This window comes from Dendropsophus ebraccatus, chromosome 9 (assembly GCF_027789765.1).
Source record: "Dendropsophus ebraccatus isolate aDenEbr1 chromosome 9, aDenEbr1.pat, whole genome shotgun sequence".
NCBI lineage: Eukaryota > Metazoa > Chordata > Amphibia > Anura > Hylidae > Dendropsophus > Dendropsophus ebraccatus.
In genome coordinates this window covers 9,252,008-9,266,555 of record NC_091462.1, presented here as the reverse complement: position 1 = coordinate 9,266,555, position 14,548 = coordinate 9,252,008, and the positions used below count along the sequence as shown (strand labels likewise).

At 48.7% G+C, this 14,548-nt stretch overlaps 1 protein-coding gene across 1 annotated transcript in view; it reads left to right on the top strand.

Annotated features, from left to right (window-relative positions):
* LOC138801742 (protein mono-ADP-ribosyltransferase PARP14-like) overlaps positions 1-14,548 on the top strand; it is a 45,412-nt gene that overhangs the window by 722 nt on the left and 30,142 nt on the right. Inside the window, exons 2-5 of the mRNA XM_069984836.1 lie at positions 1,528-1,626; positions 7,804-8,013; positions 8,948-9,184; positions 10,700-12,960. Of these exons, the coding sequence (XP_069840937.1) occupies positions 1,528-1,626; positions 7,804-8,013; positions 8,948-9,184; positions 10,700-12,960 (2,807 nt within the window). The remainder of the gene's footprint in view (positions 1-1,527; positions 1,627-7,803; positions 8,014-8,947; positions 9,185-10,699; positions 12,961-14,548) is intronic.

The following is a 14,548-nucleotide window of genomic DNA, read 5'->3' as shown; positions in this document are numbered from 1 at the left end:
GGTGGTAGTATTACCTGATTACTGGGTGGTGGTATTATACGCACACTATATGGCAGCATAAGTTGGTCATTGTATGCTGGGGTTGTTTGAGTAGTAGGTGGGGGTAATGTTTGAGTACAGTGTGGTAGTATTGGTCACAGTATGGTGATATTATTTGATCACTGTGTGGTGGTATTATTTGAGCACTATTTGGCAGTATTACCTGTCATCTTTATGGTAGTATTATTTAAATACTGTATGGTAATACTGGTTACAGAGGGGTTGGGGAGAGACTGAAAGGGCAACATAGGAGACCGGAGGGGCCACCAGATAGGAGATTGGAGGGGCCGCCAGATAGGAGACCGGAGGGGCCGCCAGATAGGAGACCGGAGGGGCCGCCAGATAGGAGACCGGAGGGGCCGCCAGATAGGAGACCGGAGGGGCCGCCAGATAGGAGACCGGAGGGGCCGCCAGATAGGAGACCGGAGGGGCCGCCAGATAGGAGACCGGAGGGGCCGCCAGATAGGAGACCGGAGGGGCCGCCAGATAGGAGACCGGAGGGGCCGCCAGATAAGAGACGGGAGGGGCCGCCAGATAGGAGACCGGAGGGGCCGCCAGATAGGAGACCGGAGGGGCCGCCAGATAGGAGACCGGAGGGCCGCCAGATAGGAGACCGGAGGGGGGCGGCCAGATAGGAGACCGGAGGGGCCGCCAGATAGGAGACCGGAGGGGCCGCCAGATAGGAGACCGGAGGGGCCGCCAGATAGGAGACCGGAGGGGCCGCCAGATAGGAGACCGGAGGGGCCGCCAGATAGGAGACCGGAGGGGCCGCCAGATAGGAGACCGGAGGGGGCCGCCAGATAGGAGACCGGAGGGGCCGCCAGATAGGAGACCGGAGGGGCCGCCAGATAGGAGACCGGAGGGGCCGCCAGATAGGAGACCGGAGGGGCCGCCAGATAGGAGACCGGAGGGGCCACCAGAAGTCTGAGGAGATATTACTAGTGTTCTCCTCGCAGGATATTATGTGTTGGGGATCTGAGCATCTGTGAATTGATGGAGGCTCTTCCCCTTCCCTTCTCCTATAATCTGTGAGAGAAAGTAGACAAAATGAAGAGCTGCAATAAACAGAACCTGGAGAATTACTTATAGGGGGTCCTCCTAATATTACACACCCATGGCTGGACCCCACAGTTTTATAATCCTTTAATGCTGCCATATGTGGACAGGACACAGTTAATTCTAATTGTAGTGGAATTTGTAGTATAGTATACAGTAGTATAGTGTGGTATAGTATACAGTAGTATAGTGTGGTGTAGTATACAGTATTGTAGTGTGGTGTAGTATACAGTGGGACAGTATAGTATAGAGTACGGTAGTATAGTGTGATGTAGTATAGTATACAGTATTGTAGTGTGGTGAAGTATAGTATACAGTCATGTGGTGTAGTATACAGTATTGTAGTGTGGTGTAGTATAGTATACAGTGGTGTAGTATAGTATAGAGGAGTTTGCGGCGCCCTGTTTAACTCTTCACTGTTTCAAAGACAAGTAAAAGCAGCCCTGACCCTGGTGACATCCATCCTCCCTGATTATCAGTGTCACTTTCTCTTACAGAAACCAAGAAAAGATGAGCGAATCCGCAGTCCAGGTAATTCATCACAATTGCTGGTATCATAAGATGATGTCCTGTAGCTGTGGGGTCCTGGGCGGGTGTAGCTGTGGGGTCCTGGGCTGGTGTAGCTGTGGGGTCCTGGGCTGGTGTAGCTGTGGGGTCCTGGGCTGGTGTAGCTGTGGGGTCCTGGACGGGTGTAGTTTTGTGGTCCTGGGCGGGTGTAGTTTTGTGGTCCTGGGCGGGTGTAGCTTTGTGGTCCTGGGCGGGTGTAGCTTTGTGGTCCTGGGCGGGTGTAGCTGTGGGGTCCTGGGCTGGTGTAGCTGTGGGGTCCTGGGCTGGTGTAGCTGTGGGGTCCTGGGCTGGTGTAGCTGTGGGGTCCTGGGCGGGTGTAGCTGTGGGGTCCTGGGCTGGTGTAGCTGTGGGGTCCTGGGCGGGTGTAGCTGTGGGGTCCTGGGCGGGTGTAGCTGTGGGGTCCTGGGCGGGTGTAGCTGTGGGGTCCTGGGCGGGTGTAGCTGTGGGGTCCTGGGCGGGTGTAGCTGTGGGGTCCTGGGCTGGTGTAACTGTGGGGTTCTGGGCTGGTGTAGCTGTGGGGTCCTGGGCTGGTGTAGCTGTGGGGTCCTGGGCTGGTGTAGCTGTGGGGTCCTGGGCTGGTGTAACTGTGGGGTTCTAGGCTGGTGTAGCTGTGGGGTTCTGGGCTGGTGTAGCTCTGGGGTCCTGGGCTGGTGTAGCTCTGGGGTCCTGGTGTTAGTGGCCTCCTGTGCATCGAGTGTGCGCCACCTGCAGGACAAGGGCGGATGCCAGGGGGATTGTGTATAAAGCACCGTCACGTATGTCGATGATGTATAAATAATATAAGTGTTTCTCGTGCGTCTTATTGGGGGACACAGATACCATGGGTATAGGCTGCTGCCACTAGGAGGCGCTGACACTAAGAAAGAAACAAAGGAAGTGACTCCTCCTGAGCAGGATATACCCGCCCACAGGCACTGAGGTAAACCAGTTTGTACCCGAGCAGTAGGAGAAGTCAAGAACAGGTAAAGTAGGAATAACACCAAAATGGAGAAAACTACCATACTGAGGAAAAACCCAAAAGAAAATGGGTGGGTGCTGTGTCCCCCAATGAAGACTACGAGAAAGAGATTTTACGGTGAATAAAAAAATCCTCTTTTCTCGTGCGTCTTATTGGGGGACACAGATACCATGGGACGTCCAAAAGCAGTCCATGGGGTGGGAAAGATAACCGCTAGACAAGGAGCTTGGTGAGAAGGCACAGAATAGCACAAACACAACCATCAACTAGGAAGAGAGCAAGGGATGATGCTGAATACATCGGAGAAAACCCCTACAGGTCCGCGGCAAAGGAAAACGGGTCTAGTCCCTGGAGCAACGTCCTGCACTGCGGACAGAGTGGGTTGTGGCAATTCTGGAAGCCAGCAACATGATGTAACATTGAGTTCAACAGAACTGGTAGGCTAGATGTGTCAGTAGGAGGCAGACACAGGTCTGGGTTCTCCAGACCAGTTTCTTGCTTTATGTTTAGTTAGTTAGATTTTCTTTTTCCTTCTAGGTCCTATGGATTCTTGGGCACGGTGGGTTATCTAAAACTCACCCTGATCCCCCCACTATGCGACCAGGGAACAGACCATAAATGTAAATGGGCTGTCACCCCTCGGTCGCCACCGGCCGGCAACGTGACACCATGGCCCCAGATCAGTCTCACTATCTGGTCGCCTTTCTGTGGACTCTGTATCCGCACAGCCCCTTCCCGCCTCGCCCCCCAAAGCTTGGCGCGTTAAGGTGAGGCACCCAACGGCTGAAGACGACAATGGTGAGTATGGGCTCCTACCTGGTGAGTATATTCCCCCTGCCCACCCTCCCAGGCAACCATTGTATTCTTATAGACAACCTTGCTTTCCTCACACAGGGATTTCTCCATCTCCCCATGCTCCACTTTCTCAGGGTCACTGTACCTCTGTGGCTCTCCCCTCAGTCAGTAACAGGCCAGCCCCCTCCACCATTTTATTTTGTACTGGTGCCTCTCTGGGTGCCATGGGGTGTACAGTGAGGGGTCTCCCACTCCTGTCAGTGCTGTGCAGGCTGCAGTTTCCCGCTTTTTTCCCTTAGTGTGGCTATGTCTGGAGTACCTGCTCTGGGGGATGCTCCGCCCCCTCCGTTAGGCCCCGCCCCTTTCGATCGCAGCATCCCGACATTTTTCTTAGGTTGCTGAGCCTGCACTGTGGATGCCCCGCCCCTCTTGTTAGGCTCCGCCCCTTTCGGGTGCCGGATGGGCCGCTGCATCCCGACATTTTTCTTATGTGGCTGATTCTGCACTGTGGGATGCTCCTCCCCCTCCCGCTAGGCCCCGCCCCCTTCGGGAGCCTCGCGGCCCGCAGCACCCCGCCATTTTTTTCTTATTATGGCCAATGTTCCATACAAGGTTCCAGCAACCCTTGGTCTGCAGATCAAGCATTTTTGGTGCTGGTTGACCCCTCTGTGTCAGATTTTATGTATGTAAGATTACATTAATACTTATATACACATTCTGGTTCCCCTCCAACCACCCAGACACATTCCTGTCAGGAGCAGGACAGGACGTCCCATGGTATCTCCATCTCCATACGGTGTTTTCCAGACACGTTACTCGCTACTAGACGGAGTTTACTGTGCTCTGAGCAGAACCCTCTGCTACATGGTGTCACGAGAAGTACATGGAACCAGACACGTTACCCGCTATCCAGGTGGTGTATCTGTACTCTGAGAACCCTCTGCTACATGGTGTCTCGAGAAGTACATAGAACCAGACACGTTACCTGCTATCAGGTGGTGTAGTGCTCTGAGCAGAACCCTCTGCTACACGGTGTCACGGTAAGTACACAGAACCAGACACGTTACCTGTCAACAAGGCGGTGTATCTGTGCTCTGAGCAGAACCCTTTGCTACATGGTTTCACAACCAGGAGAACCCTCTGCTACATGGTTGGTTATACAGGTTATGGGACCAGACACATCACCCATTGGCAGTCATTGTTCCTGTGTTAAGGCCCTATTCCACGGAACGATTATCGTCGGTATTCGGCTGATATCGGCCGCTACGGACGGCTGATCGGCTGATCGTTGCAGTCGCTTGTTTTTCAACATGTTGAAAAACAAGCGACTGATATAGCAGCGATCTGCTGCCGTCGCTCCATTAAATAGGAGCGTCGGCAGCAGACGCTGCTATATCCTAAGGGCTGCTCGGACGATCAGCGACTATCAGACCCCCCCCCCCCCCCCCCCCCCCCCCCCCCCCCCCCCCCCCCCCCCCCCCCCCCCCCCCCCCCCCCCCCCCCCCCCCCCCCCCCCGCAGCTCCCCGCCGCCCCTCCCGCACTCACCCGCTCGCTGCAGCCGCATTGAATAGCAGCAGCAGCGAGCGGGGAACGAGGAGCAAATGAGCGCTGGGAGCGCTCGTTTGCTCCTCTGACGACCCGTGGAATAGGGGCATTACTCAGAGCTTTCCCCTCTGCTACAGGATGTCACAAGCACAACACATGTCCTGTCATTCACATCACCCATTAGCGGGCAGTGCTTCAGACCTGCCTCTCATCTTCATGACATAGATTCCTTTGCTACATGATGTCACAGACATAGAACTGGACATGTTACCCCCTCCCAGGTGGTGGTACAAGTTTATTCAGAGCTCTGCCCTTTGCTGCATGATATGGCTCCAACTACATTACCTGTAGTTCGGTTTGCACAGATTGTGGTATTCTGTTACACAATGTAATGCACCACCTTCAGGTCCACTCACTTGGTCTTATCTTCTCATGGTGCTCTACTTCAGGAAGCTGTCCTTGGTCAGCACCAGCCACATTGCCTCTTCTCTTTGATCTGGGTGAAGTGAGGCCTCTCGGTTCCTCAGGTGAAACAATAAATGGTTTCTTCTACCCCTGGTGTATGCAGGACATCTACTGCCTACATGACTCACAGTGCTGCTTTAGGACTTCTTCTGCATCTGCCCATGGCCAACATAGCAAGTATTTAGACATCTACTGCCTACATGACTCACAGTGCTGCTTTAGTTCAGGGTTTTGCAGTGCTCCCGCATACACAGTTACTCCTACGCTCTGGAGTAGCACACTGTTGTGCATGACCCCCCTATCCTAGGTTTGGTTTTTTACCACTCAGTCAGGAACTCTTCAAGCACTTCAGCACTCTGTGAGGATGGAATATTTAGTATAATAAGTATCTTACAGTCCTCCAGAGAACTGTTATTCCGAAATTGCTTCTTCCGACAGGCAGGTGTGGGTTTTCGGCCCTCATTGGCCTCTATGAGCACTCCTGCTTGACTTCCTTGTCCTTGGTCTTCTTGTTGACCGGCCATGCTCTCCAGACGGGACTCCCGGTCTCCCTCCCTTATCTTGTCTCCCATGTGGAGTCCTCGATAACTTCTCTCTTAAAGGTTTCCTCTCCTTGCAAACAGGGTTGTTCACTGGCCCATGTCTGGCCCTACCTAAGGCTCTATCGTCTCTATCGCATTCTGGCCAGGCTTACATTTGTTCGGCAAGTTGCCAATTCTTGATCATCTTTTCTCATTCACCATTAAAGTCCCCTTGTTTTTCTGTTGCTCTGTCCACCAGAGCATCTGGCTCGCCTTTCCAATTGCCTAGGGCTCTGGTTGAGCTGGTTGACCCTTTAATCTTTTCTATGTGGCCATCGGACTCCGCATAAGGTTCTTTTCTTCTGGTCTTCTCCCACTTTCGCAACAGCCGTATATTCTCTTTTTTTGCTGTTCTGCTCTTACCAAGCAGCGTCTCTGCTCATTCTTTGAGGCGTTGGTTTCTAGATTTAGTCTACATATGGACTCTAGTCTATGTACTACCTGTTGTGCCCATTGTCCGGTGACCACTCCCGTGCCCATCAGCCTTGCCTTTCATGCTCTCGAGTACCTCTAGTCTCCTGGGAGCAGAGTGTTTTGCATTATCGACCTCTTTTCTAAGGCTTTAACAGCCGATGGAGTTGTTTTTTCCCGGCCTACCGGCTTCCTCTGCTCCTCTTTTCTGCTGGGCACTGCTGGGTACCAGGTACTTCTGTACTTCTTTCAGGACAACTTACTCAAGATTCAGATCATGGTTTTCCTTTCTCCTGCTCCTTCCTTTCCCTGAACTGCATTACGCTTGGAAAGCTTTATTCTTCATATTACCATCTGTGTTTCTCAGATGGGGTTACTCATGTCATAGGCCATGGTTTCTCCTAGATTGCTATACTTCTCTTGTGCTCGAGCTTTGTCTTCTCAGTGAAGACTGTACTCCTAGGCCTATGGAGCTTCCAGCCTGGCCATTCTTCCCAGCTCCATTGTCAGGGACGCAGCTTCTCCTGCATCTCATGTGGCACCTTCTATGAGAAGACGCTCAGTCTTTTTCTCCTTTATCTGACACCTTAGGCCTCTATGCGCCATGAAACATTTTCCAGTCTCTCCCGTCATGGTTGTATTTGCCTTTTTTCTGTTCTACCCCAGAGTAAGTCCCTGCCGCCTGTGGTCGCCTACTTGGCTGGGCGTCTGTTTTTTCTCCCCACATCTAGCCTACCAGTTCTGTTGAACTCAATGTTACATCATGTTGCTGGCTTCCAGGATTGCCACAACCCACTTTGTCCGCAGTGCAGCACGTTGCTCCAGGGACTAGACCCGTTTTCCTTTGCCGCGGACCTGTAGGGGTTTTCTCTGATGCATTCCGCATCATCCCTTGCTCTATTCCTAGTTGATGGTTGTGTTTGTGCTATTCTGTGCCTTCTCACCAAGCTCCTTGTCTAGCGGTTATCTTTCCCACCCCATGGACTGCTTTTGGACGTCCCATGGTATCTGTGTCCCCCAATAAGACGCACGAGAAAAGAGGATTTTTTACTCACCGTAAAGTCTCTTTCTCGTAGTCTTCATTGGGGGACACAGCACCCACCCATTTTCTTTTGGGTTTTTCCTCGGTATGGTAGTTTTCTCCATTTTGGTGTTATTCCTACTTTACCTGTTCTTGACTTCTCCTACTGCTCGGGTACAAACTGGTTTACCTCAGTGCCTGTGGGCGGGTATATCCTGCTCAGGAGGAGTCACTTCCTTTGTTTCTTTCTTAGTGTCAGCGACTCCTAGTGGCAGCAGCCTATACCCATGGTATCTGTGTCCCCCAATGAAGACTACGAGAAAGAGATTTTACGGTGAGTAAAAAATCCTCTTTTTTTCAGCAGCTGCTAAGGTTGCGCGAAATGATCAGAGTGCTGAGGCAGAGCATCTCCACACCAACATGGTTCTGATCGAGAACATCCAGGACTCCTGCACTGATGACATATTGATCCTCCTCATAGAAAATATTAGCGACACAATCTGTGACACCGACTTTACCTTGGAGAGAATTCATGAGATCCAGTCGGCTGTCGTCACCTTTAACTGCGACATTGGTAACATAAGCTGTGTCTACATACATAGCCTCCACATACATAGCCTCTACACATATAGCCTCTACATATATAACATTTGCACATATAACCTCTACATGTATAACATTTACACACATAACCTCTACATACATGACCTCTACATATATAACATTTACACACATAACCTCTAAACATATAACCTCTACATGTATAACATTTACACACATAACCTCTACATACATGACCTCTACATATATAACATTTACACACATAACCTCTACATACATGACCTCTACATATATAACATTTACACACATAACCTCTACATACATGACCTCTACATATATAACATTTACACACACAACCTCTATATACATGACCTCTACATATAAAGGGGGAGATTTATCAAACATGGTATAAAGTAAAACTGGCTCAGTTGCCCCAAGCAACCAATCAGATTCCACCTTTCATTTTCCAAAGAGTCTTTGAGGAATGAGAGGTGGAATCTGATTGGTTGCTAGGGGCAACTGAGCCAGTTTCACTGTACGCCATGTTTGATAAATCTCCCCCATAACCTCTACATATATAACATTTACACACATAGGGGGAGATTTATCAAAGGGTTGAAAATTTAGACTGGTGCAAACTGGCCACAGCAACCAATCACATCCCCTCTTATATTTTACCAGAGCTGAAAGCTAAGCTGTGATTGGTTGCTGTGGCCAGTCTGCACCAGTCTAAATTTTACACCCTTTTGATAAATCTCCCCCATAATCTCCCCCAATATATTTTTTACATATACACATAAATAGCATGTGTGTGTGTGTGTGTGTGTGTGTGTGTGTATGTATATGTATATGTGTATATATATATATATATATATATACATATACACACAGTATAACCTCTCTACAAATATAACATATATATCTTTATATTGTTTCTCTTCAATCAGACATCTTCAGTTTTATCCAAAAATTCTGCCAAAACCACAGAGTAAATCAGCAGAACCTGACTGCAAAGCCGCTAGAGGAGACAAGGAGCATCAGGGCTGAAGGGGTACCCCCGAATACACAAGAGGACCACCTTGTCATCTATTTTGAGAGCCCAAAGGTGGGTGGTGGGCAAGTACAGAAGGCAGAGATGTTCCCGGAGGAAGAGGCCGCTCTCATCACCTTCTCTGATGCACAAAGTAAGTGACATGTCTGAGTGTAGAGTTATGGGATCTGCCAGATCTGACGTGTTATATAAAAGTACAATAGAGATCATCGGAGTGTTCGAGATGAAGTGTCCTTGCTTACAGAAGTGTATGGGGGAAGTATATTAGGCACAAATATTAGACATTTAGTATCAACTGATAGCAACAACTGCAACATTCAGGTAAATCCCAAAGCACTGTGTATTAGTGAGATCTCGGGAGCTGTGTGTGAGGCACCACATTATATACAGGTCAGTGTAGGAAGACTGGAAAAGTGATCTGTGGTAACTAGGGAGTAAGGCCTCATTCACACGTTCTGTGATTTTTCTGGGCCGCAAAACCTCATCCCTAAATGCTTCCGTATCTGTAAAATGTGTTTAGTAGTAGTTTGCTTAGATTTGATCCGTGTTTTTTATGGACGTCACGGATGTGACTTCTGTGATGTCCGCCAAAAATATGTATCCCACAGACTTTTATTGGTAATCCGTACTGCAATCGCAATGCGCACTATGACATGTCCTATTTTTTACTGTACGGATTGCGGATCCGTGAAGAAACGGAATGTGTAAATAGCACAATAGAAATTAATGGGCAATAAGTTGAAACGTATTTGCGAATCCGCAATTACGGACAAGTTTGCGGGACGTGTATGCGGGAAGTTACTTCGGCCTTCTGGTCACATGATCACACTGGAGACCACCCACAGAAAATGAAAAGATCAGAGCTGCAGAGAGGTGAAGAAGTGGCCTAAAGAGGATGAAGATGACACCAGAGAGCGTTTCTGTTCACATGGATATTATTAGAATTGTTGCATGTATAACTCCAGGGACTCCATTTTGTGGAATAACACCCCTATCTGTTTCTTGAGCGCATAGGAGACATCTCCCATCAGGAAAGACCTACTTAGGGCGTTGAGCTCTTAGCCAGACATCATAAGGTGAATGTGTCCATCTCTGCGCTTCTCTTATGGGCCTACACAGCAGCACTCTTTTCTTCTTTTTTTTCCCCCTCGCTATATTCTGCACATAGACTGTCTGACAAGTCAGCAAATTTACTCTGTAGTCTGCTCAATACGGCGGAGGAGGCCACCTCAGCATATATAGCCATGTAGTGCATTAGTGAGGCCCTAGAGCCTTGCCTGTTATAGTTATAATACTCAGCTGTTCATCACAGCAGAATGAGATATCACACACGGCATGTTGCTCCTGCATGGTTATTACTAGTATTAAAGGGGTACTTTGGGCAAATATAAAAACTCACAGGGGTAAAACATAATCAAGAGCTACTTACCGATCCCGAGCCTCCGCAGCACCACCACTCTTGATTCCCCACCTGTCTCCTGGATCTCCTGCGGCGTTACGACCTGGCAGGAACCATGAGCGGTGGTGCTGCGGGGGCCCCTTGAACCATTCATGGTCTGCTGCAATCTGTGAAAGGACCTTGTGTCTGGCTTATATGTCTAATACTGTACATACAGTATATCTTTCTTTCTTTCTTTCTTTATTACAGCCGTGAAGATCATAATGAAAAAGGAACATGTCATAAGTAAGAAGTCGATCACTGTGTATCGATACTACTCCAGTTTAGGTACAGCCCTATATGGGAAACAAAGGCCTACTGTAGAAAAACCACAGCCCATTCAGCTCCCTATCAGTCCATACTTATTGGAGTTTATAAGGAAAGACGGAAGACTGAAGCAAAGCATAGAGAAGAAAATGTCCGATAAAAAGTCTGAGATCCTGTGGCCAGATCAGAGCTGCGCAAACCCATTCGTAACATTGTGTTTTCCCACTTCTCTATCGTCACATCTCAGGACTATAGCAAAGGTTGCCCACACATGGACTGAGGAGGTCTCCACCGAGTTCTCGAAGATTATTTCAAGGTATAAAGTCATAGACTGTAAAATGAGTCCTTTAGCGTGGGAGGAGATTAGGGAGCAGACCTCCACTGCTGCCTATGATGGAGTACTGATCAAACCCAACACTGAGGCTGAGAAGGTCTTCCTGGCAGGCACCATGAAGGATGTTAATAAGATAGAGCAGAGCTTCAGGAAACTGTTGGAGGAAATCAGCAGAAAAGCAGAGAGAAGTCATAACGTGTCGACCATTGAAGAACCAATGTCTGCAGCTTTCTATCATATTATATGCAACAGTGGTGTGGAGAAGAAGATACTGACAGATGTCCCGGAGCTGAAGATGGAGTATGACCCATCCAAGTACCGTGTCCTGTTCACCGGACTGAGAGATGAAGTTCTCCAAGCTAAGTGTGAAATACTCAGTGTTAAACAGCAGCTGATATCTAAATCCATCCCTGTGGACCCTCATGTCCTACAGTTCTTGATGTTTGCAGGCAATGAAGAGGTCTCCTGTCTTCTCTTTGCACGTCACAAGATTAATGCTCTTATTGAGATTGAAGAAAACACAATAAAACTGAGCGGTTACTCAAGAAAAGACTTGATGGACGGAGAAGATCAAATAAAACGAGAACTAATCTGTCAACAAATTCCAGTTGAGCACAAGGGTCTCCTACAAAGCCCGGAATGGAAGAGTCTCCAGTCACATCTACTTGACTCGCCCACCTCTGAGACCTGCACAGTCCTAATCCTAGAGTCCCCTCCCGGAGCGGAGAACGATGTGGTGGTCGCAGGTTTGTCCTCAAGTGTACACAAGAGTTACAAAGAAATCCACGAGTTTGTGGAGAAAAACACTCCAGTGCAGAAGAAAATCCCCGTCAAGTCAATGGCCGTCATGCAGTTCATCAAGGAGGAGAAGAACATTTTGGATCATCTGAAACGGATTAATGTCAAGGTTGTATTAAGAAATAGAAACATGCTACTGATAGGAACCAAGACCTATGTGGAGGAAGCAGCTTCTCATGTACAGAAGATCCTGTCCTCTCTCTATGATGACACCTTGCGTATCGATAAACCAGGAGCCAAGAAGTTTTGTTTGGCGAACGAAGAGCTCTATGTAACAACAGTAAAGAATAAATTCAGATGTGTATTACATCTACAGAAAGATGGGGAAAATGATGAAACTATCAATGAAACATCTCTGGATGGACCTCAGTACCAAATACAGCTGCCCCAGGGGGTGACTGTGTCAGTGTACAGGGAAGACTTGTGCAGGCACAGGGCAGATGTCATTGTTAATGCGGCCAATGAAGATCTGAGACACGTTGGGGGTCTGGCAATGGCGATACTGAATGCGGCTGGACCCAAACTCCAAGATGACTGCGATCGTATTATCTGTGAGCAGGGAAGTTTGTTCCCCGGTGAATCGGTGATCACGGATGCAGGAAACTTACCATGTAAGCAGGTCATCCATACTGTGGGGCCAAGGTGGAATTCCAACTCATCACAAAGAAGTAAGAGTCTTCTACAGACAGCCATACGGAGCAGTTTAGCATTGGCTGCCGAGCATGGTCATAGGTCTATCGCTATTCCAGCTGTCAGTTCTGGTATATTTGGTTTTCCTATACCAGTATGTGCACAGAGTATTGTGGAGGCCATCAAAGAGTTTGTGCAAGGCAAAGGCAGATCCAGCTCGGTGACCAATATAAATCTGGTAGACACTAAACATGAAACCATCGCAGCCTTCATCAAGTCTCTCAAGGAGCAGTTCGGAGAACAGAACTTAACCAGATACCAAGTGCCAAATGCTACACAGATACCACTTCAAAGCATAGACGAAGAAGCAACGGCAAGTGCAATGATCAGCAACCAAAGCATTATGATTATTATCAAAGAAGGATTCCTTCAAGACGCCACAGTAAGTGCTGCCCCTTATTCCTTCATGAGTGTGATGACCATGTGTTTAGAGAAGTTACATTGCCGGTGGTTTCCTATACACATCCCAACCACAGGATAGGGGATGACTGGCTGAGTGCTCAGCAATATTTGTTAGCCCTATAGAGAAAATGGAGCATTGGTTGTGCATACATGGTGCGCTCTATTCATTCAGGGGGCAACTTTCCTCCATTTTTAGGAACAGTAAGGGTTCTATCAGTCAGACCCCCACCGATGAGCTAGATATCCCCAATCCTGTTGGTAGAAAGACCAGTGGAGAAATAAAGTGTTACCCAATGTCTGCAGAAGCTATTAGACCATCTTTGTACTGCACAGACATGTCAGCTCCTCCAGACAGTAGCAGCTGCTCTCCCCTCCAGCTTATTGATGGCACATGGGACCTTGTATTTTAATACTACACCACGCACAAAAAGGTAGGGATATTTGGCCTGCTAGTGAAATGTATGGAAAATGTAAAGTAAAGTTCTGGCTCTGGTGATATTATATCATGGGGTATACAGTATAAGTAGAAGCAGCAATGGTGATTTCGTCATTTAAAACTATTTATTGAAACAAAAGCCAACAACAGTGGTGAGTATACTAACAAAAAAAAGGTAGTTCCTCGATAACTTGCCATGTGCCCTTGAGCATCAATAACAGCTTGACAACGACGTCTCATGCACTTCACGAGTCACCTTATTGTCTGCTGAGGCATGGCATCTTGCGCTTCTTGAAGGGTCATTGAGGTTCTAGGACACAGAGTTATGAGCTTCAACGCAGCGACAGCCAAGAAACCTATGGGATTCAGGTCTGGGGAAAGTGTAAGGTATTTCGCTAATGATGCTGTGACCTCAATGAGCTGGAGCGCTGTCCTTCATGAAGATGAAAGTATATATGGGCTGTCACTACCATTCATGATGTGTAGGGCAGTTCTGTATTGACTAGACACATCTGCCCTGTACACTGTAACACCACCACCACTAGACACACCTGCCCTGTACATAGTAACACCACAACCACTAGACACACCTGCCCTGTACACTGTAACTCCACAACCACTAGACACACCTGCCCTGTACACTGTAACACCACCACCACTAGACACACCTGCCCTGTACACTGTAACACCACCACCACTAGACACACCTGCCCTGTACACTGTAACACCACCACCACTAGACACACCTGCCCTGTACACTGTAACACCACCACCACTAGACACACCTGCCCTGTACACTGTAACACCACCACCACTAGACACACCTGCCCTGTACACTGTAACACCACCACCACTAGACACACCTGCCCTGTACACTGTAACACCACCACCACTAGACACACCTGCCCTGTACACTGTAACACCACCACCACTAGACACACCTGCCCTGTACACTGTAACACCACAACCACTAGACACACCTGCCCTGTACACTGTAACACCACCACCACTAGACACACCTGCCCTGTACACTGTAACACCACCACCACTAGACACACCTGCCCTGTACACTGTAACACCACCACCACTAGACACACCTGCCCTGTACACTGTAACACCACCACCACTAGAC